The sequence below is a fragment of the Amyelois transitella genome, chromosome 15 (genome assembly GCF_032362555.1).
Source record: "Amyelois transitella isolate CPQ chromosome 15, ilAmyTran1.1, whole genome shotgun sequence".
NCBI classification, from domain to species: domain Eukaryota; kingdom Metazoa; phylum Arthropoda; class Insecta; order Lepidoptera; family Pyralidae; genus Amyelois; species Amyelois transitella.
Window position 1 is genome coordinate 4,579,078 of NC_083518.1, and position 22,751 is coordinate 4,601,828.

General features: G+C 35.6%; 2 protein-coding genes across 3 annotated transcripts in view; one reads left to right on the top strand and one right to left on the bottom strand.

Annotated features, from left to right (window-relative positions):
- Positions 1-2,440: 2,440 nt before the first annotated feature.
- Positions 2,441-8,854, top strand: LOC132902549 (ELAV-like protein 1). Its single transcript, XM_060948219.1, has one exon. It carries the CDS (start codon positions 2,914-2,916, stop codon positions 4,042-4,044), a length of 1,131 nt encoding a protein of 376 aa, XP_060804202.1. The 5' UTR covers positions 2,441-2,913; the 3' UTR covers positions 4,045-8,854.
- Positions 8,855-10,363: 1,509 nt separating this feature from the next.
- Positions 10,364-22,751, bottom strand: part of LOC106135681 (mitogen-activated protein kinase kinase kinase 11) — a 39,109-nt gene continuing 26,721 nt past the window's right edge. The window contains exons 5-11 of one of the 2 annotated variants that reach the window (XM_060948217.1): positions 22,003-22,189; positions 21,391-21,561; positions 20,896-21,048; positions 15,031-15,120; positions 14,311-14,446; positions 13,831-13,954; positions 10,364-13,451 (exon numbers count right to left, since the gene is read on the bottom strand). In XM_060948217.1, coding sequence (XP_060804200.1) covers positions 12,564-13,451; positions 13,831-13,954; positions 14,311-14,446; positions 15,031-15,120; positions 20,896-21,048; positions 21,391-21,561; positions 22,003-22,189 — 1,749 coding nt within the window. In that variant the 3' untranslated portion in view covers positions 10,364-12,563. Of the gene's footprint in view, positions 13,452-13,830; positions 13,955-14,310; positions 14,447-15,030; positions 15,142-20,895; positions 21,049-21,390; positions 21,562-22,002; positions 22,190-22,751 lie in introns of both variants that reach the window. The other variant, XM_060948216.1, reaches the window with a different exon arrangement.

Genomic DNA, 22,751 nt, shown 5'->3' on the forward strand with positions numbered 1-22,751 from the left:
AACATGCGGGAGTGTGCCCAGAAGGCTGGCAGCATTGCCAATTTTAATGGCAATTCTAATTCTCTGAGCCAGATAATTTCCAGCCCTCCAGTCACGAGATACCTCAATCAGCTTTTTCGACAATTGTCAATTCAGTTAACGTTACTGATGATATTAGTTAATAGTAAAAGGTATCGATTGTCAAGTACCGTTACAACTTACTGTTTTTGTTGATTCAATGACGGATTTGCAGTGAACACTTATAATCGCGTCGCATATCGTACAGTTGCATTGCGATAGACAAACCTTAGGAAACTTTATTTTATAAAAAATACCAGATTTTCTTTTCACAGTAACGATATTTATAACGCTAATTGGTAACGTTATTTAAAAAGTTATTTGGTATCGCTAGTCTTAACGTTAATTTATAACAATATTTAACGTCATTTAATATCGTCACATAACGTTATAAGATTACATAAACGATATCACGATATTACGGTATCAGTATAACGTATAAAGTTATACTGATACCGTAATATCATGATATCATTACCGAAAATAACGTTATTTACCATTACTTTTAGTGTCAGTTTGGTAACGTTAACGAGCCCTGTCACATTTATCAATTTCTTCACGATTTTGGTATCGTGATATCATCGCAAGTATTGCAGCGGGCTCATATCATACTGTCTGTAGCGACATTTGCTTCTTCACTTTGGTGGCGGTCGAGCCGAAACATCGCTTTCGCTACATTGGTGCCCCGACGTGATTGCAAGCAACATCTTCATTATCAACTTCAATTCTTAGCGTCATCACTCATCACTCTACAAGCAACTGGGTATTGCAGCAGGTTCATCGCAGCCGACGAATCACCGAGCTTCCTGGTCCGTATTCACCCGTATTCACTAGCGACCGACGCGTCTACCGCAGCCCACGCCTGGACCTCATCGGCAGCTTCTTCAGCGTGGTAGATCTAAGCTCAGACAATCGACATCGCTCACAACAGTCTCGTCCAACTTCAGACTACGAGCATCTCCACTTCCGACTCACTGGAAGACAACCTGGCACTTGAAACTTCCAACAACTGAAACACATATAGCACGGATTGTAACATATAAACAACCTTAGACACAACATTTTCAGAGCCGCGATTCCTCAGGCATAATACCTAGCCTGGCGGACACTTTCAATCCAGTCTGTCCGAGTCGGTCAGACCGAGGTCGGATGAAGTCGGTGGCACGCTGCACGAGCCCTGAGCGTGTCGCTAATATCTACAAATATTAAAAAACCGAAAGTAACTCTGTATATCTGTCTTCCTGTTACGCTTTTGCATCCAAACCACTGAACCGATTTTGATGAAATTTTATACATAGATATACATATATAGATTTTTTAATTGTGAAAAAAGAAACCTCTGCAGGGGGAGCGATGATTCGGCTCGACCGCCAACAAAGGGAGTATCTTCCGCAAGGCCAGATGTTATGCCTCGGGACCAGCGGCTCCGACGATGTTGGGTCGGAGGTTGTATTTATGCTCCAATCCGTGAAATCTTTGTTTGCGCGATTTGGATTCTTTGGTGATATTGGCTGAGCGCGTCATTTTCTTCGGTATGATTGACAGTTGGTGTGTAGAAGGAATGTGAAAAAATAATCGATTTTGGAAATAATCGATTTTGGAAATAATCGATTAAAAATCGATTTTTAAAAAAGGAAAATTCGATTTTAATACGTGATTTTATTTAAATTAATAATCGATTAATAATAGATTTTTTATAATCATGCAAGAAATGCACTCCCACATTACGTTTGGTCTTCAGGCTTGGAGCCCGGAACGCCAACTGCCAAAGAAAATTATTAAAGCTCCGTAATATTACATTAACACCATCTGTGTATTCCTTCTGTGCTTTCAAAACAGTTTAGATGATTCATTTAATCAAACATTCACTACATGGAGTAAGTCGATGAACTTTTTTATACCGACATTCGGTTGAAATGTAATTTATTATTTGTTGCTGAAACTTCATTTCTCAAACTTGATTGTTTTAAAACTTTAATATGTGGTGATTATATAAGAATGTGCCGTGTGGTTCCCGGCAGTGCCCTGTGGTTCCCGGCACCAATACAAAAAAGAATAGCACCACTTCATCTCTTTCTGGATGTCGTAAAAGGCGACTAAGGGATAGGCTTACAAACTTGGGATTCTTTTTTTAGGCGATGGGCTAGCAACCTGTCACTATTTGAATCTCGATTCAAAGAAAAATCGATTATTTATTAATAGATTTTTCATACTTAAGAAATAAATCGATTAGATAAAAATCGATTTTTTATCAGCAATGTCACATCCCTAGTGTGTAGCATAAGTGATGTCGCCACACCACGAAGGCGAAGTCGCGAGCAAAAGGTAGTTAATAGTATCTATCGCCTATATTATAATACTTAGTCCACACTTTTTACGACGTTCGTGAATAACCTGCCGTTGCCGAGGTCTCGCTTCTTTAACTCTGTGCTGACGTGAGCGTGAGCGCGGACTTTTTTCGTAAGTGCCTAGTCATAGACAATATACGAAAAATGCCACGCAAACATATTTTTTTATAAAAATAATGTAAATTGACAGAAATCAAAAATTACCACATGTGCGAATAAAATTGCAAAGAAAATTTCCTTCAGATCTGAATTTTTTATAATTTGATGGTGTCAGTGAAATCTATTCTTAGATTTAATTCATCAGAAGGACATCCTGGTAACATTCCAAAAACAAACTTGTTCGTGTGATGATGAACTTGTGAACCGGCGTTGCTTGGCGTTTTCGTGAGAGAGTTTTTGTGTTCATTCTTTGTTCGATTTAAATGTCGCAAATGAAATAATCAACTTCCAAAAGTGTGAGTTTTATAGTATTTTGTTTTCCGTAGTGTAGTTTTTACAATAAAGAACAATGATAAATAACGAAATGGAGAATGGCGGTGGGGACGCCAATTCTAATGTGTCACCGACCAAACTCATGGTCAATTACATACCAGAACTGATGACGCGGGATATGATGTACGCTTTATTCTCTGCAATGGGCAAGATCGAGAGTTGTAAACTGATTGCTAACAGAGGTTACGGCTTTGTAGAGTACGAAAATCACGAGGATGCCGAGAAGGCCCGGACAGCGTTCAACGGCCTTTTGATGCAAGGAAAAACTTTAAAAGTATCCTTCGCTCTGCTCAACCCCGAAAACAAAGTCAGCCACAAACCAGATACAGAATCCAATTTATACATTAGCAATTTACCTCCTGATATGACATTAGAACGCCTTAACGCTTTGTTTAGTCAGTTTGGAAATATAACTAACAGTCGTGTATCTCAAGGAATCGGGTTCGTATGTTTCGAGAGCCGACAGCAGGCAGAGGAAGCAATAAAACATTTGAATGGACAGACACCAATTCCAGGTGCCGGTCCAATAGTTGTTAAATTCGCCAATAAGCCGAATTCTAACAAAAATCCTCCTCGACCGGTGCCAAGGATGGGCGTCGCGACACCCATAGCTTACAATGGCACTACAGCAGTTTTCAATGGAACAACACCGGCAGCCTTCAATGGCACGAATCTAAGCGCGGCTTTCGGCGCGCGCCCTGCTGCTTTCGCGCCAGGTTTCCCGCAGGCCTCGCCGCCACCTCTACTGCCTTCACCAGGCAAGGCGTTACCATTCATCAACAAGGGTCAGCAACGCTTTAATCCAATGGCAGCAACTAACCACACTCCACTACCACTGCTGGGTGCCCCTGCGAGTCCTGTACCTTTGTTAGGTGCTCCACCAGCCCCACATCAAACAACCGTGTATGTATATAATATTGGTGAGGACACTGAAGAGCTTGCCTTATGGCAGCTTTTTGGCCCATATGGTGCAATTGATTCAATTAAAGTGATCAAAGATCCTGAAACAAAGAAAAACAAAGGGTTTGCATTTGTTAATATGCGTGAATATGACGAAGCGGCGATGGCTATTCAGGCGCTCAATGGATACACGCTCAATGGGCAGGTTCTATCTGTTAGTTTTAAGACACAGAAAAGAAATAATTAGGATGTGAATGGACGTTATAAACGTCTTTTTGTTTGTGATCATAAACAGGCCGAAAGCTTAAAGAAAATTTCATTCCAATCTCAAAATATTTTTGTAGTCGAGAAGGAAGATCCTCTATTATGCATTTCATATTAGACGCATAAGTATTTTTGTAAGATTTAATATAGTTTTATATTTGCAATGAACATGACTATCTGTGAGTTTAGTTGGCTTGTCAGTATCATATATGTGTACCCACTTTTTATCGTATAATATGGTATTATATTATTGGACTATGTATGGACCTGTCGCAGTATGTATATCTGATTCGTTCAGGTGCTCGGGCACGCCCCGCCTCAGCTAGTCGCGTGCCCCTGCACCTGTTTTAGCCCTCCAGGTATTTTATTTTGTGTAAAACAAAACATTGTATGGTTTTAATCTTTAATAAAATTCATGTTTAAATAGATTTTATTGTATATTTCTCTATTTTTTCTATATACAACTTATTCCAACCACCCCGTCATCTCCTTATTTACTTACATAATGTACTTATACATAATAATAATACATATAATTATTTGTGGCAGTAGTTTTAACATGTACTTAATATATAATTGTGTGTATATTGTCTGTCCGCGGCAGGTCAGCTGTGTAAAACTGCTTAATTATTGCATGTTGTGTAGTGAAAGAGCAAAAATAAGTTTATTTGTTTATGTTAACCACAGGGTTTATAGCTCACGTTATTGTTTTTTCCGCCATTAATTTACTATTAAATATTATTTTTGGCTCAATTGCAAGTCATGCCTTCTAGTTTCAGAATTATCATGGTTCCGACGTAAAATTATTTATTCCAATGCGTCATAGACGCATGTCTATAGCTTTAATATTAGGTTTAAAAGGCTTCCGAGTCAGTCCACTAGTGGTAATATAGTGTAACTATAGACATGCAAATGTTAGTATAGCATTGGTAGCCAGCATACCTTTTGTATAGGACAAGATCTCGTTAAAATAGTGCCACAAATACAATTGTCCATATTATAAAACTTTCATGAGTACATAGGTAACTGTTGAGCTGACCATGATTTCAAAGACTACAAAAAATTAATTTCCTTAAAATATTTTCGTATGTGCCTATTCCTCCGTGCCTACTTCGATTTACCAGGCTACAGTTCTGAATGTTTTATATCACCATAATTCTGGAAGTGCAATAAGAAAGTAAGTATAGGTACTATGTGTAAGATCTTGTGCATGTCGAAAAGATGGATGAAAAGTTGATTGAAAGAGTGTCGGAGCCAGATTTCGCCGACTTATATATCGCCGCCGATAAGGAAGGAGCTGTTATGTTTGTCGATCGTGTAGTCTTTAGGTTAGTTGAATAAAAAGAGTTATGAATGGGTCCACCTACGCCTCTTTCCTGGGGTAGTTCCAGGAAAGAAGCGTGATTTTACGTTCATGTGTCTTGTCGTGTATGAAAAGTGATTATCGTAAGAATCAGAAACCAAATATCAGTTAAGGATCATGATAAAATTAATTACTTCTGTGCCGTGAGCACCATTATTATTTACAAAAATTGAACTTATTAACTGAATATAATGGATAGAAGCAGTGGTTAAGAAATGATAAGTTTATTGACGTGTGTATGTGAAGAAAGACTACAGGGCGACAAATTGTCTGTCTGGAAGGGTGGCACAACAGAATTAAGAAATAAATCAAGGGGAACAGCAACTTCATGACAGTTTTAAATGTTCTAAATTTTGATTCGAAATTAAACATTGTCCAAAAAAAAACTATTTGAGATTTGTGGCTCTTATAATCATGTTGATTCCTCCTCCTCCCGTCTCCTCTTGTCGCAGTTCGTATTTAAACAAAATTCATTCAGTCTTTTGTATAAATAATTGCCATGCTTGAAAGGAAGATTGATGCTTAAAAAGAATAAGAAACAGGTGTGATGGTATTTATGTATGTGGCCAGAGCAGTAGGACGCCGACGCCGTTTGGGAGGAGTTGCCCCATTTTCAAGGGCAAAGTTTGGAAAGTTGTGAACGACCCTTTTTCGATACGGTAATTACACGTTCGTTTTGACCAGATTATTACGTAGGCTCTATTACACACTATTCATAAATATAATTCTACTAGTTTTGAACGGATTTTTTGAGAGAACTAGCCCCCAAGTAAAAAATAACACAAATCAGCACAAGTTTTCTTAAATAGTGACAAAATTATTTTATTAGTAGTAGTTGTACCTATGAATAATTTTAAAGACTTCTGTTTTAGAAGAAACGTATAAAAATTAGATCAGATATCCGTGTCATACTTATGCTGGATGTATCATTTACCCCCTTTCCCTTTGCAAATTTTGATAATGAAATAAAATAATGATATTGAGGACATTTAGCAAGGCAAGATACCTAATTATCGAATTTTTTCGTTTTACCGCGGCTCCCACGATATGTTAATAGCAATGAATAACTGGAAACTGGTTGTTTTTTTGTAGCCTTGGATTTTTCTACCGATTCTAGTTTTAGGTGTATTAGTATCTGCCAATTCATCTTCATCATACGTAATTCTTAGTTTATTAATAAACCGTTATTAGAAAGTTCACATCTCTCTCAACGATAAATGTTCCCAGTTTAAACCCTCCGCTTCAAGCAAATTTTAGATATTCATGTGATATAGTTAAAGATAAAATTAGAAACGTAGGTATTAAAAAAAGGACTTGCTTCTACCTAACGTAGCGTGCATAATGATATCGACTTCGGATTACAACAGTTCCAAAGGTCAAGGTTATCGCCCACTAAATGGACAAAATGAGACCGAATTAATTATAGATGATGATCAAATATGGTCTCGTAACGATAAAAGTAACAAAGTTGAAAGATACGCATATCTGCAATTCTGCATGTGTTGTGTCACAATTTAGTACTATCCTGCTTAAGAAAGGAAATATTGATAAGGACAAAATGACAAATACCACTAATTGGTATGGGTAATGGACACACTTGAATAGCAGGATTGAGGATCAGTTAATTTAATAAAGAGTACATTGCAACACTCCTCGAAAATCTGATACTACAAACAAGAACCCAAAAGAATGAGGTCCCATAACTTTATTTTCACAGAATCATTAAAATGCTCTAGTGCGTCTTTGTTTACAGGGTGTCTTTACCGGCCTTTTAAATTGCATATTTTACTGTGCTAGTCTTATCTTTATCAACAAGGATTTTCATGCCGTGTGGTTCCCGACACCAATATAAAATAGAATAGGACCACTACATCTCATTCCCCATGATGTCGTAAGAGGCGACTAAGGGATTGGCTTATAAACTTGGGATTCTTATTCTGGTTGATGGGTTAGTAACCTATTTGAATCTCAGTTCTATCATAAAACCAAACAGCTGAACGTGGCCTATCAGTCTCTTTAAGACTGTTGGCTCTGTCTACCCTGCAAGGGATATAGACGTGACTAAATGAATGAATGGATGAAAAATATAGAGTCATCTCGATCTCTAGACTTACCTATCGTCGCGGCCAAGCTTAGATACGGCTGATACGGTCAATGTGCTGTCTTGTCACATGACAGGTTTGGATTCCTTGGACCTAGTGGTCAAAGACGCGTTATGTTCGTATAATTTATTCTATTCCCCCTCTCCTATTATCCGCACATTGTTAAAGTTATGACTAATTTCATCATAATATAAGTTCTAGTAAAAAAGAAGCATTTATTATCTTCGTAAGTGCGTTTGGATGTCATAATGATAAAAAGCCTACTAACCTAAGTAGGCTTTTTCCTTTCAATCTTTTCCGAGACTTTTAAAAAAGGGAAAATACGTGATATATGAATTTTATGCTGAAGATGGTGCTTTACATTTCAGAACTTTATAAAAAATTCACTCGTATAATAAGACTTAAATCTTTACAATGCTATTGCTATAAATATAAAATTGCATAAATTAAGACAGCAATAACCGTGTTGTGTAAAACGAAAAATATCGATAATTTCCGTTCCCGAAGAAATTTAGGGAAATCGTCTTGTAGTGCTCCCCTGGACCACATACGAAACGTCCATACCAAATTTCAAAGTCCGTCAGGTCCCGAAGTTTAGCTGTGAAAGCGGACATACCTATTTTCACATTAATAAAAACGTAAGGATACAGATCAGAGTGACTGACATGTAAGTTCCATATGTGGTCTAGTGGTGCATTAAGAAAGTATTTTCCAGAAATGGCTTGGTGCTTTGACACTAATAATAGAAATAGTGCATATACCTACCTAGGTAGGTGTACATATAAAAAATGTTAAATAAAATTATTTGGTTTCTACAAAAATAGCTGATTATGAAAAATATTCATTTGTTTGGTTTATCTTCAGATAAATAAGAGTATTGGCTACGTGCCATCGAAGTATGAATGATGTGATTCTGTGACACCACAATAAATGAAGATGAAAGCGTAGGATCGTATGCTTTAACTTAGAATTTCAAAAAATAACATACAGGTAAATATTTTTAGTGTCGTTGTAATTGTAACTAACCAGAATCAGACCGTAAAAGTAATTTTTTTCTTGTTTCGATATTTGTTGTTTTAGCGAAAGAAACTGCAAAAGTCAATGCACTGCAAATCAACAGATTTTTCTAACATCGTTTCTCTCATTATTCCTAGTTTCACGCGTTTCTTATTGTTTGTACATATTATTGTATGGAAGAGAGCGGATATATATTTCTTACGGAAAGTGCGACGCGTTACCTAATATACTTTTATTAAAACACAACCTTGACCATGCCATGATGCTTGATAAAATTGCAGTCTCGTTATTCGTTTTAAATCCTACTTAAATATAGAATATTAGAAGAAAAGATTTGAATTTATGTTTCAATTCTTCTAATAATCTCTTAAACTTTTGGACCAATTTTAATGATATTTGGCACAGTGAAAGCCAAAACCTGTAGGAGTAACAGGTTACCTTTCTAGAAATTCCCATGGGTGCGGAGACCGCGGAAATATAGTAGAACTCTAAGTAATATACCGTTAAAAAGAGATCAATGTAAAGTAGTTCACATTAATTATGTACCTACTCTAAAGCGGAATGACATTTCCATTTTAGACAGAAAATAATAAAATAATATAATTACAGAATATACAGGTGTCTGGTAAATCGCATTACATTTTGAAATGGGACACTCAGTTTTAATTTTAACGTTTGAAATAATTAGAAATAATAGGGGGGTTAAATTTTAGTAACTATCCAACAAGAAGTGTAGATGTATACGGCAGCGCGCCGGTGCCGGCAGCAAGCCATCTCGCTGGACGTGCGTAGCGACTGCACGGTGTCCAAACATTCGGATACTGAACGTTTTTGGACCAAGAAAAGATTAAGTTGTTTCAACATAAAAATATTATGTTGAAACAACTTAATCTTTTCTTGGTTTTATAAAGTGTGTTTCTATTCATGACTTACTATGTCCTTTAATATGAAACGCGATTAGACCTGTATAATCTTTCGAAACTTTGCTCAACCAAACCGACTGCAGAAACTTTGTGCCAATCATTCTATTGGCCAAAGGACGACGACTTTAACAAGTACATACTAGTCATATACACTGTACTATAACCTTTAATCCATAAGAACCATAGAGATTATTCCTCTTAACATTTATATTGTGATATTTCTGGAACACGCCAGGACATTCCTAGTCATATAAGAAAATTGGTTTAAAACCTAAATTATTATAAATTGAATGAACATGGAGCAGGGTCAATTTTTGTACTTTTATTTTTATATGCTATCATAACTAAAACATTTGGAAATGTAATATTGTTATGATGAATACAGTTAAGCGTAAAATGCGGAAGAAATAAATAACGCATTAAAAAAAATATATGAAATGGTTTTTGGTATATTCAAGCTCGACTTGGCGGAGGGTAGTGCCTCCAGATTAACGTTTTAGTCTTCTACCACAAATTGTCGTAAAAGGTGTATTAACTGGACTAGATCTTAAGGGCACATTTTATAACATTTTATGTTTATTGCTAATGACACCATCTGGAAGTTAAAAGTATCTGAATGTTGATATCAGTCTGATTTGCTAAAAACGACAAATCTACTTAAGACTATGATGGTATCCTTAACAATAAAATGTATTATTTTTATATTTGCACTGACATAGTATTTTAAATAATTATCCAGTATTGAATAAAATTGTTCGATCTTTTTATATCGTCTTATGGCTTTTTTTTATTCCTTTCATATATTTATGCTACCACAGACGTGTAAGATTTAAATTATTTGTGATCACTTTTTATTTGTAATTAGTGAAATTTATGGGGATAAATAAAAAGTCTTGGTAAAAAGCTTAATCTAAGGTTTATTTGTCGATTTAACATACAGATGTAAGGCATCCTCCCACCTCGTGTTATTGGCACACAGAACCATCGTTACTTTCGACTAAGAACGCTTGAGTGAGCATATAATATCACCTCTGACTACACTGGAATGTCAAGTTTACATAAAAATTATGGAATGCCCAAATATGTTTTACAATTAAACAAATTCATTCGTAGTTTCGCCAGTCGTTCGTTGACAATTCGAATGCTAGCCTGATATTAAAATTAAATAAAAAATCCAAGACTAGAGTTTTGTTTACATTTGCGTCGTGTTATTTACAACGGTGTGGTGTACTCATTGACTCAAAATTTGTGACTCGGGTTCTGAACTTATTTAGATTCTTACAATAATTTGGTTAGGATTTGGTTTGTACTGAAGACATAAAACAAAAGAAGGATGAAACTTCGATATGTATATAACACACTGGACATTGGCACTGATTGAAGCTAACTTAATAAATAAATAAATCACACAGTACAACATACAGAATGTTTCCAATATCAGTTCAGTATATATATTAAGCGACAATGAATCTCAAATACTGCTTTAAATACTGATAAAATCGCGTTGATTAAATTATATACATAACAAAAATAAAATTAAAAAAATGGACGCAAAACGTTTTCCATATTGCACTAGGAATAAAAGTGTACTTCGTAAATAAAATTTATCGCGTCTTTAAATTGCTTTACTGGCCTTAACCGTATAATATCCAAATAATTTCATTTCGCTTTCATTCTACGTAATCTCAAAACCTTTCCAGCAAATATTAGGCACTGGTTTTCGCTAATAATATCAAAGCTAAGAAGTATAATAATTAATTTTTCGATATACACATACACCTTATAGTAATTTTAATGCTAAATATGTGAGATGTTTTTATCATTTTCAAACATACTAGGCCATTTCATTAACATAAAATTTCGCAATATATTTATTTGAAAGTATTGTAAATAAACCGGTTTAAACGCGCACTTAATTTATTTATAATTATCTTCATAGTCGACGATTCGGCCCTATTAAAGGCCATAGTCAGACATGAACTTGCAAACCTGTGTTATTTACATTAATAAGCAACGCAAAAGATTAAAAGTAGATATATTTATTTCCAAAAATAATCCAGTGTTTCAGGTTAAGGAAGCATAATATCAAATACAATATCAATTTTATAGTTGGATATGCAATATTTCGTTTTTGCTTTCCGACTAGTAATACTTTCACCTAATTTTATAATACATTGTAGGGTACAAAAGCTGCTCTGACTTTTATTAATTGTTATTTACTGTTTGAAGTAAAAAATATCTAACATTTGATCTCTTCTGTACAAAATGAATACTACTCATTTACTTGATATACATAATATATTAATGTTAGTTAAATATACACAATTTATTAAGTCGAGATTAAAGAACCTTCATTACGCATGAACAAGATATAATTGTTCATAAAACATCTTAAAATACATTTGTACTATTTATAATTTAACAAAATTATAATAAAAATAATATTTAAGCAATTAATAACAAATAAAAATGCCAGAATTTGTTGTATAAAAATAATTACATACTTTAAAATGTCTGCATTACATATATACAATTTATACACCACATAAAGCATTTTTGTGCCGATATGATTATATATAGTACATACCTATTACAAAGTTGTATCTTATTGAGTTTCTTTTTCAGACTCACGAACTAGTGAACATATGAAGCCTTTTTACATGTGATTGTGACCAATTAATATTAAAACTAGAGGCACTGTATTGTCTTTAAACGCGTTACATTTAGATGATTATATATTTCAGATGACATACTTTTATACATATTGTACAATGATTCTACGTTAAATAATGAACACAATCGCAGTTTATACAATACATAGCTTATTGCAGTTCCTTCTCACAAGAAACAGTATGGCCATTATAAATACATAAAGTTGTACACTTTTAACCGCAAAAACACATCTTCAAAGTTGAGGTGTAAAATGTAAACTTAAACATGTTCATATATCCTTGTCTTTTTCACATCAAAATTCATAGACAACACTAGAACAAAATCTGCTAAAAAGCATAAGCGTTCCCCGCACTACCTGCAAGCGATATGTTACAGTCCCGCTGCAATATCATACAAGGTAGTCGTTGAACTTTTTCAGCCTTCGCTACGAGTGACGAGATGGCCTCCTCTCAGTGGCGTTCCCTTCCATTGCCTCTGGACTGAATCTTACTCTAGACTGCGAGCCGCTAGAGGCGTCCCTAGCGGACACGTACGAACTATCGGTTTCACTTGTCAAACTATCGGGAGGCGTGGGGTTAGTAGGTGTCCCTCCTCCTGAACTGCCGCCTGAAGCACTCGATTTTTTATTGTACTTTTTTAAACTAGATCTCAATTTTGTCGGCGCAAGGTCCAACCCAAGATTTGCTGGTCTCTCTACTTCCGCTCTTTCTAACGAGTCTTGTCTAAAGAAATCGCGAGGTAATGAGTAATCACTTGTTTTTCTAGGATACTCAGATTTAGGTGTGCGATAATCGTCTCTTCTTTCTTTCGAACCGTACTTTTCTGCTCTATATTGTCTTGATGGGGAGAAGGGTGCATCGTCTGGATGAGAATTAGAAGCTGAGGAGTTAGATGGAGTCCGTCTATGGGTGAGATATTGAGGTGGTGGTCGATAGTCCGGCGTTGGCTCTCTGTATTCGAAGGAAGAGCACTCGTCGTAGCCGTAATAGGGATGTTTGACAACATAGTCTGCTGTTCTGTCGTATGTGTACGGTTCAGCTCTATAATAGTAGTCTCTATCTTGAGAGGGGGAAGGTTGGAAATTTTCTCTATAGTTATGATACAAATCGGCGAGATGATCTGAAGTGGAGGATGAGGTTCGTCTAGGCGAAGGCGTGGGCTGGGTAGAAGTGTAGTTGGTACCGAGACCCGAAGTACCCGATAATGGTTGCGCAGAGTGCCCGTAGCCAGACGATGACGAAGGGTGTGCGTAGTGAGTTGGAGAATCCGTAAAGCGTATTGGTTTTTGTTCTTCAGTTTGTATACTGGAGATCTAGAACACGAGTGAATTATATTAAAGTTACGAAACAAATCTTTTAAGCATTTTAAATATATGTATATAATTCCGAAGCCTTAAGAAGCACAATATGTGTTCACAGAAACTGTACCTAAATACGTAAGACCTATATTGTAACCATATTCAAGGAATAAGTACATAATTATGATTATGAATAAAACTTAAAATCATGAAGAGACGTCGCGTGGGCAGTACAGCTACCCATCCCAAGATATCATGCCGTAAAAAACGAGTGACGGATTCGTTTTCTGTATTTTTGTGATGCTGTTTGATAATATTATTCTATGGATTATATTTTACTAGCTCTGTTGCCAAGGCATCTAATTTATAATATTAGAAAGGGATTCACACTCACAGGTGATCCGGTAATAGCATTCAGCGGTGCTCTCAGATGCCTGGTGGGGCCGTGGTACGTGTTATGAGCGAAGCCGTAACCCTCGTACACAGACGAGCTCAAAGGTTCTGTTTCTATCTCAGGCCTGAAATGCAACATTTCATTCATTAATATTTGAATTTTTTCGCTACGCAATGCCAGTTAATAAAACAAATTTGAACCCATTTGTTTTAAGTAACAGAACTAGAAATTACTGTCACTTATGTTTTATTTTTTAGCTTTTTAAATTTTTTTCAACTTATTTTAAAACCAAACCTCACCCACAGCATATATTTGGTTTTTCGCTTGAACTTGTAAATTAGAAGAAATGTTTGTGCACATAGAAGGAAGTAGTGATAAAACGCTAGTTTTAATATTTAAAAAGACTGTTGGTTCGAGTATTAATACAGACGTGATTGTATGTATGTTTAAAAACAAAAAAAAAATATTTTGAATCTTTACCCATGAGGTTGAAGAGTAGGATGCAACGGACTGACATTGGAAACTCTGACATCATATCCAGCCGCCACGCCGCCTAGCAACGCGGCCATATTGTATAGAACCAGCTCTATTATACTCGGTTTTTTGTATTTATAACCTGAAAATTATCAACATATTTTAGGACACATTTAATTTGAAAGTGATACTGCTGGCCACTTAGAAAAAAAAAGAACAAAAATAGAATATAGCAGAGAGAAGAGCGTATGTTACAATGTTAAATATAATTAAGTTCACTTTTTATAATGTCATGGATGTTAATACCTATTGTATAAACCAAATACTAAAAATATAAGTTCAGTGAGTTATTTTAGAAAGTGCAGTTTTAATTTCTATCAAAACAAGTTCCGACAAAGATCATCAAGTTCTGTATTAAACAGAGGTAGAGGGGGAAGATAAAACAATGCCTTCTTAACGTGTTGGAGATTGAAACTGCCAGAGCGGCGTGTCACCGAATTCAGTAGTAAATGATTTTCCCCGCAGCCTGGCGTGGGTATTTGGTCTAATACAGCACATTTTCACACTATACACACTTGGTCGGTCGCACCGCGGCGTATGTTTTTTCAGAACCTACCTATACACAATTTTGTAAAAAATGTCGCATCGTATCGAAGATAATAAAGGTAGTATAGTGAGCGAAGCGTAGTATTTCAATGATAATTAAAGAAAAAATCAACAACGTACCTTCGGTGCTATATAACGTAGGCATGGGTATGGAATATCGTGATGAAGTACTGAGAGGGTATTCCGGCCCCCATTCCTCAGGACTGAAGTCTGTGTAAGGAAGAAAACAACCTATGTGAATGAAAACATAGGCGCGTTAGTGTACGGGGTGCGTGATTATGAGATAGCAAGTCACAATGCGATTATGGAAACATTATCTTTTACAAATGCAGAAAAATTACTTAAAAATGCAGAAAAAACTTGAAAAAAGTATTGTTTTTCATGTATTCTGCCATTATTCATAAATATAATTTGATCTTTTAAGTAAAATTTTACATGCTGTAGCAAAATTAATGGAATCCATTAATCTTAAGTCCTTCCCTTTTGGATGACATTCTGCAGATTTGTTCTTACGTTTTTGGAACCCACGTGTAAGCCAAGAAAAAAGATACAACATTTCCATATTCACACTAGTAAAACTTTAGTTCAAGTACAAAAGTGACAAAAAATGTATGATATAATACAGTGTTTTTGTTTAAGTTAATATGTTCAGCTGAAAAGAAATACATTTTTAATAAATAAAGTCAAAATGTGTAATTATTAAAAGAGACACAACATGCTTAATAAGTTTACTTCGTGAGCAATTAACAAAACATGCGAAAAATTTAAAACACTAATGCTACACATGCCAAACAGTTCATTCTCATAATAAGCGAAACGTGAATAAATCAATAGTCTATATACTTACATGTGCAAATATGTCGAGATGGCACTTCTATATCTAATCCTTCTGTTAATTTAACGTGTTATTTTTGTATTGAATCATTCGTTTTAACCGTTCCCGATAAAGCCGGAGTGAGGTAAGCAAAAGCTTTTTGTATTTCTGTTTGATTTCACCCTTCACCAAAACTTTCGTAGATTTTCATTGTTCTCGTTTATGGCTCGATTTTTTAGTTAAAAGGGTTTGTTAGTAACTAATTGATTAGTAGACCCATGTTAAAAAAATACACCAGCATTGATTTTATGGAAAAGGTTTATTTGATTTAGATATAAAAAGGATCTAAGTATATAACTATAAAGAACCAGATCACCAAAGAGCGTCTATAATATTTTCTTAACAAATTGTAAGCAGAGTCAGTGTTTAGTATGCTCTGCTATCACATTGCTTTCGTACTGAGCCTCTCGTTATCCTTTAGTCCACCACCACGGCCGGGACAGTGTTACAGCGGTTTCATGTTTATTCACAATATTTTACTAAACTTGGGAGCCTATGTGACTGAAAAGCATATTTAATGACAATATTTTACTTGTTATAGAACGGATGGTTATTTCGACAATTAATTAGAACGGGAACTTCTGAAATAAATGAGATTATTAGATTATTGTTGAAAAAATTCAAATAGGCTTCCAAGAATACATCCGACCTGACAGCAAACAGAGCATTATATCAATCGAACAACTTGGTCGATGAATTCTTGTGAAAAATTGTACCAAGTAGAATACCTACCCTCACTAATATTGTAATAAAAAAACAGAAAACGCGCCTTATTTTCTAATTAATTTATAAATTGATAACGGGTGTATCTATTCGTTCATTCGGATCGAAATAATGCCTGTTTGAAAAGGTAGCTGATTAAAAAAATCATTATTGTAAACATTTGAAAGCGTGCCATATGATAATGGTGAAATCAAAGCGAAGATATAAACCTAACAAATAAGTAAGTACAACAAATACATATATAATGTCTTACGTTTTACTGTATGTTATATAGCATAAACTATGAACTGCTAAGCATGCATAGCACTTATGTTTAACTAATAAAAACCTGGCTGGAAGCAAACAAATGCTTACAATTTACAAAACAAAAAATGTATCAAATAATGTGGATACTAAAATAACAGAAGCAAAAGAAAAAAAATACTCAATTGCTAAAATAAAAATACTAAACGTAACACGCACATACAATTCATGAGTATCACACAATATAAGAAGATACCTCCTGCTGTTCTCGCAATCGATTTAACATTAAATCATAAGAAAATCTTAAATATAATGTTCCCTTAACACTGCGTACTTACTTTTATTACTAATAAAAAAAGTTGTGACCACATACACACGCTCTAAAAACGAGACGAGAGTTGTTTTAAAAATCTACAATAATACAAAAAAATATATATAATAAACGAGTCAATAAAGCTCTAAAACATGAACACGGTGAAAATTCCAATTTTTTTAATGGTATGCTAGTGAATCCATGTGCATCCAGCATATCAAACAAAACAAAAGTATCGAAAAACTTGACTTTTCTTGAAACAGATATGTGATATATAATTTTAGTACAACTATGCATACTCCACGTTTACAGCTGAGCATGCCGTGGCCAAAATAATGGAGACTATGTGCGAAAAAACATAAAAAAGATCATAAATGTTATTTCATACTCACAAGGATAAAGAAGACTATCTTGGGACATTCCTTTAATGCAGCATAGAAAAAAGAATACATGTCAAAAATAAAATCAATTAAAAAGTATTTCGGTAATTTATAAGTTACATTGCAAATAGATTTTAAAACAATTTGGCAAGATACTAATTATCTGTCAGTCAAAATAAAATTGCAACTTAAATAACCTAATAATCAATTCATACATTCATTTGACAATTCCCTAATCAAATCTATAATTAGAAGATAAATGCTTTCTTAGTATTTAACTAGAAATAAAATTTTGTATTGTATAATGTAAATGTGGCATTGTTCAAAACATGTGTCATATTTGTCACCTCTACGAAAATGGATCGCATCTGATAGGAAACGAAATTAAAATATGTCTCCCGATGAATTATATTTTGTTTTTATTCGATTTTCCCACATAGTGAGACGCACCTAGTATCAAAGTAGTTTATTTTCGTCCATCCGACGTGATAGAGAAATCGTACTTTTTATATATTTCTTATATTTTTTTGTAAACAACCAGAACTGACCGTCTCGACGTTTCAGTAATGCATCTAGTGACTACGACCACTGTGTGCCGAAACATCTAAGCATTTGTGCGTATTCAAACTTGGGTAGATTGCAATAATTTACCAGTTAAAAAAAATGAATTGACCAACTATGTGATTCGGATTATCGTTACAAAAACGTTACGTTACGTTTAAAACATACCTATTTCTAAACTATTAGGAGAAATTCATGACCTGACTGATCTGCAATTTTGAATATAGCAATTCAAATGCTACAATATTTCAGATCTTTTCAAATATAATATTACAGTAAAGTTAACAGAAATAACATTATCATAGTTTTATTCATACAATTACATAAAGCAGAATAAATGCAGTGGAAATGAGAGCGTTAAGGAGTATGTTGGGTGTGAAATTGAGTGACCGGATAAGGAACAGAGTGATAAGGGAATGTTGTGATGTGAAAGAAGATGTAGTTACAGGAATAGAAAAGGGTATGTTGAGATGGTTCGGTCATGTGGAGAGGATGAATGAAAACAGGTTGACTAAGCAGATATACAAGGAGAGTGTGGAGGGAAAGGTCGGGGTGGGAAGACCTAGACGAACATATCTTGATCAAATTAAGGACGTCCTGGGTGAAGGGTCAAGTCAAAAGTGCCCGAAACCGCCGAGCTTGCATGAAGAGAGTTATGAATGTGGATGAAGCAAAGGAAGTATGCAGGGATCGTGGCAAGTAGAAAGAGGTAGTCTCTGCCTACCCCTCCGGGAAAGAGGCGTGAGTTTATGTATGTATGTATGTATTACATATGTACTTACTGGTCGCAATCAAAATATCAATCTTATGCAGTGCGACATAAAGGGGTAACAAAATAATATGAAATGCAATTATTTAGTTGGCAATTTTATAACTAATTTATCAACCTTTATATAAATATCAAAATAAACAATCTTTGTTAAATTGATTCTCAAATATACTGAATTCTATGCAGTTTTATTGCATGGTAAAATTTTAAATAAATAAATGTTTCTCATCGTCTCATATACATTGATCCAGCGTCACTGTGTTTTCCAATAATAATGTTATTTCTTTTATTTCTAATCTTAATAAACTAATACACTGGTTATAACTAAGACGTAACATACTTGAGTAACATTACTGAAAATTTTCTTATAATTTTCAATACTTTTATTGTCGACGTATAAAACCTTAATAAAAAATCAAACGTAATTGATATGTATATTTCTGGAATAATATGTGCTATAACATAAATATAATGTAACTGGTTATAGCTTTTATTTGGCCAGATAAATCAATAAAGCTCTGTTAGGCCGTTGTCAAAATTTCGTAAGCTGTATAACCTTACGAAATCTTAAATTCTCAGGTCATTAAAACAAATTTCCTTTTCTTGCAAACAATGTAATGTCACTCAAAATGGTACTAAATAACGCCTATATTAATTTCTAACCAATAAGTCTTTTTATTTTATGATTTTTTTTCATGATTTGTTTACTTATAATTTAAAATCAACTAACTAGTACTTACTATCAAATCCTTGGAACTTTATAAAACAAGTATTTACAAAATGCAATCGAGTGATAGTGATCTTTTTCGTGGTGGAATTTCGAAATTAAACGTTGTTCTAGACAATTCGAGTATATAGTCGAAAATATTAATCGTTTCAAAATATTCGATAAGGCCCAAACATAATAAATTCGATTTCGTATTACTTTCAGCCGTAAATATGGCGAAAGGGTTAAGTGAGTGCTTACCAATAACGATACTTATGTCGTTTAACATTGAACACTTATTCATTTGTCGTTGTGCAAACGAGATGTGATCATTCGGAGCATAAAATATCGGTAGCTAAACACTTGTAGCTTTGCAACCAAATTGAGGTGAAACGGAGCTCAAAAAAATAACCAGCCTATGACTATATGAGTTCGTGTTAAAAAGGAATGTTAGTACAATAGATATGTCTTCAATATGGCAACATTTTTGTACACAACCCCCGTTTAGAGGTCGTATATGGCAGTCCCGGGACAAAAACGGGCCACTTTAAATTAGCGTCTTTCGGAATGATTAATATTATATCAGACTTTAAAAATATTGCACTTCAAGCCTAATTTACAATATGATTGTGTTATGATACTTTCTTGGGCAAATAAGAGATCATTCTCGGTAATTTAGGCCTCAAACATTAAGTTCTGGGATTTTTTGCAGGTAACTGCTTTAAAATTCCGAAAATTACCATTAGTTTATGATTTTTTATAACATACATATTTTTTTAATAAATCATAATAACTATGAAGTAAAACGTTCTGATGTTAAGTGCTTATATATTATGTAAGGGTCAAATTACACAGATTAAGTTAGTCTCATATGCGAGACATTAACTCAATGATGCTATATTTTATGATTTTTTTTATACAGATAAACATTTAAATCGCAGTCCTTCTGTGCAACACAGTTCTTTGTGCCACAGAAGCAATCAGATGTCGGGGCCTAAACTACTATTTCTTATTTAAACATATCTCGCAACCGTAAACCAGGCCTGAGAGTGTAGGAAACCTAGTCATCCGTCAGCAGCCGCCTCGTCTCGGACGAGCTGACGCCGGGCGCGGCGAAAAACCCCGCGATACTGTTCGAGCGAGCTTGGAAATTCTTGAGCAAGCTGCGCTTCACCTCCCCGTGGCTGCCCTTGCGCTCGGCCTTATCGATCGCGACGTCGAACACCGTGTCGTAGTGGTGGGGGAGGTCCGCGGCGGACGAGAACATGGGGCACAGCAGGCGCGCGCGCGGCTCGTCGTTCTCGTAGAGCAGGTCGTCGTGGCTGCCGGAGCGCTTGCGCGGCGCCTCCTTGTCGGCGGCGCGGCACTGCGACTTGGACTTGCGCGGCGCGCGCGCGACGGCGAGGCGGAGGTTACCTGTGCGGCGCGGCGCGGGCGGCAGGTCGGGCGCCGAGCTGGAGATGCGCGGCGCGGCGCGCGGCCGCAGCGCCGGCAGCGGCAGGTGCCCGCGCGAGCGCCCGTGCGCCGACGACGGGCCCCACGTCTTGCCCTTCACGCCGTCCGCCGGCACTGGGGGGACGAACTACATTTTAAAATGCAAAATTTTGGAAGACTATATACGTAACTAAACAAGAGTCGACGTTATCAATTTTTCACGTCGGCATGCCAGAAGGACAGGTGAGTACACTAAAAGAGTTATGGATTATTTCCGATTACTAAACAGGTAGAAATAAGAATTACATTGTGTAGATTCCAAGAAAGCTGAAAATAACTAATGACGTGTCTGATTGTTCCCGGCACTTTAAAATAGGACCACTCCATCTGTCTTTTCATGAATGTGACAAAAAACGCCTAAAAGAATAGGCATACAGTCATCTTGAGAAACTCAAAAAAATTGTAAGTAATACTAACGAGCAATAGCCCTCATGATATGAGGGGATCCTGGTGGAGTGTCCTTCGCGACGGCCACAAGTTGTTTCACGCTGGACTCGTCGTCCGACGGCCGGACTGTAAGTGTGTGTCGGAAGTCCAAAGGAGACGATATGGTGTCCTTCTTCACCAGCTTCGGCTTGCTGAATTTGCCTGGAATGTTTATTGATAAGTTGTTATTATGGCTCAATAAGATTTTGCATATCCTACAATTAAAACTTAAATTTTTATATTCAACACAACAAGTCTGGAATCGAATTCAGTTTCTCCAGAGAGACAGCTCAGTCACATAGGATGTAAATCTTTATGTTCAACGCTGCACATGATACCCAGGGCCTATTGAAGTGAAGAACATGCATAATAATCACAAAATGAGGAGTCATCTGCAGCTCACTGTTCCACAAGTCTTGTTTAACACTGGCGGCACATACGTATTTGTTGTGCGGAGGTTCCACAGAAGTTACCCATTGTCAACATGAAAGTTTCAAGTATAACATGCGGTGATATACCATAATTGGATAAATGTGGCATTCGAATTTTGTAACAATTTTTTTTTTACCTCATTATGGATATATTTGTGTTTAAATTGAGTACCCTTGCGTTTATTGGGCGGAGGCGGTTGGTGGGACATATTGCTGGCGAAGATCATGATGTGCAGTTCCCGGGCCACCAGGTCGAATTCTCTCATTTGCAGTTCTCGTTCCTTCTGCGCGAGGTTCTGCTGCATCAGCCGTTGTTGTAGTTGCGCCTTGGTCAGCTCTTCTTCGCGCCATCTCAGCTCCTACAGAGATAGATATAAAAATTAAATCCATACAAATATTATAAAAATAAAAGTTTGTTTGTTTTGTTACATCTTCACAGTTTAATCACTAAACGGACATAAGACACATTGCACATGTGTGGAGCCACTTATAAAAGCAACAAAACATATAAGATTAAGCCCCATAATAAGTTGGTGACAATTTGAAACAAGGCATTTGTGTTAGTAACATATGGATATTTAAAAACAAACATTGAGAAAAATTGGAGTTATTACTGTGAATGTCGTTAGGGATAAGATTTATTCTTGCATTAGTGTGGAAATAAGTTTTACAATAAAAATATTCGTTTTTTTGATAAAATAACACAAATTGTGTTAATAACGTGATGCGTCGTCCATAATATCGTTACATACCCAACTTTTTTAATCATTCATTTATAGATAAAGTACCTATATATGAATTATTGAAAATCTATAGGTCTTAGACATTTGAAAAGTTAAAAGTAAGCTATTTTGTCGTAAGAAATTAAAAAGGGTATTAAATAAAAGAAATTAAAGCTAAACATCAGCATGCTATAACATT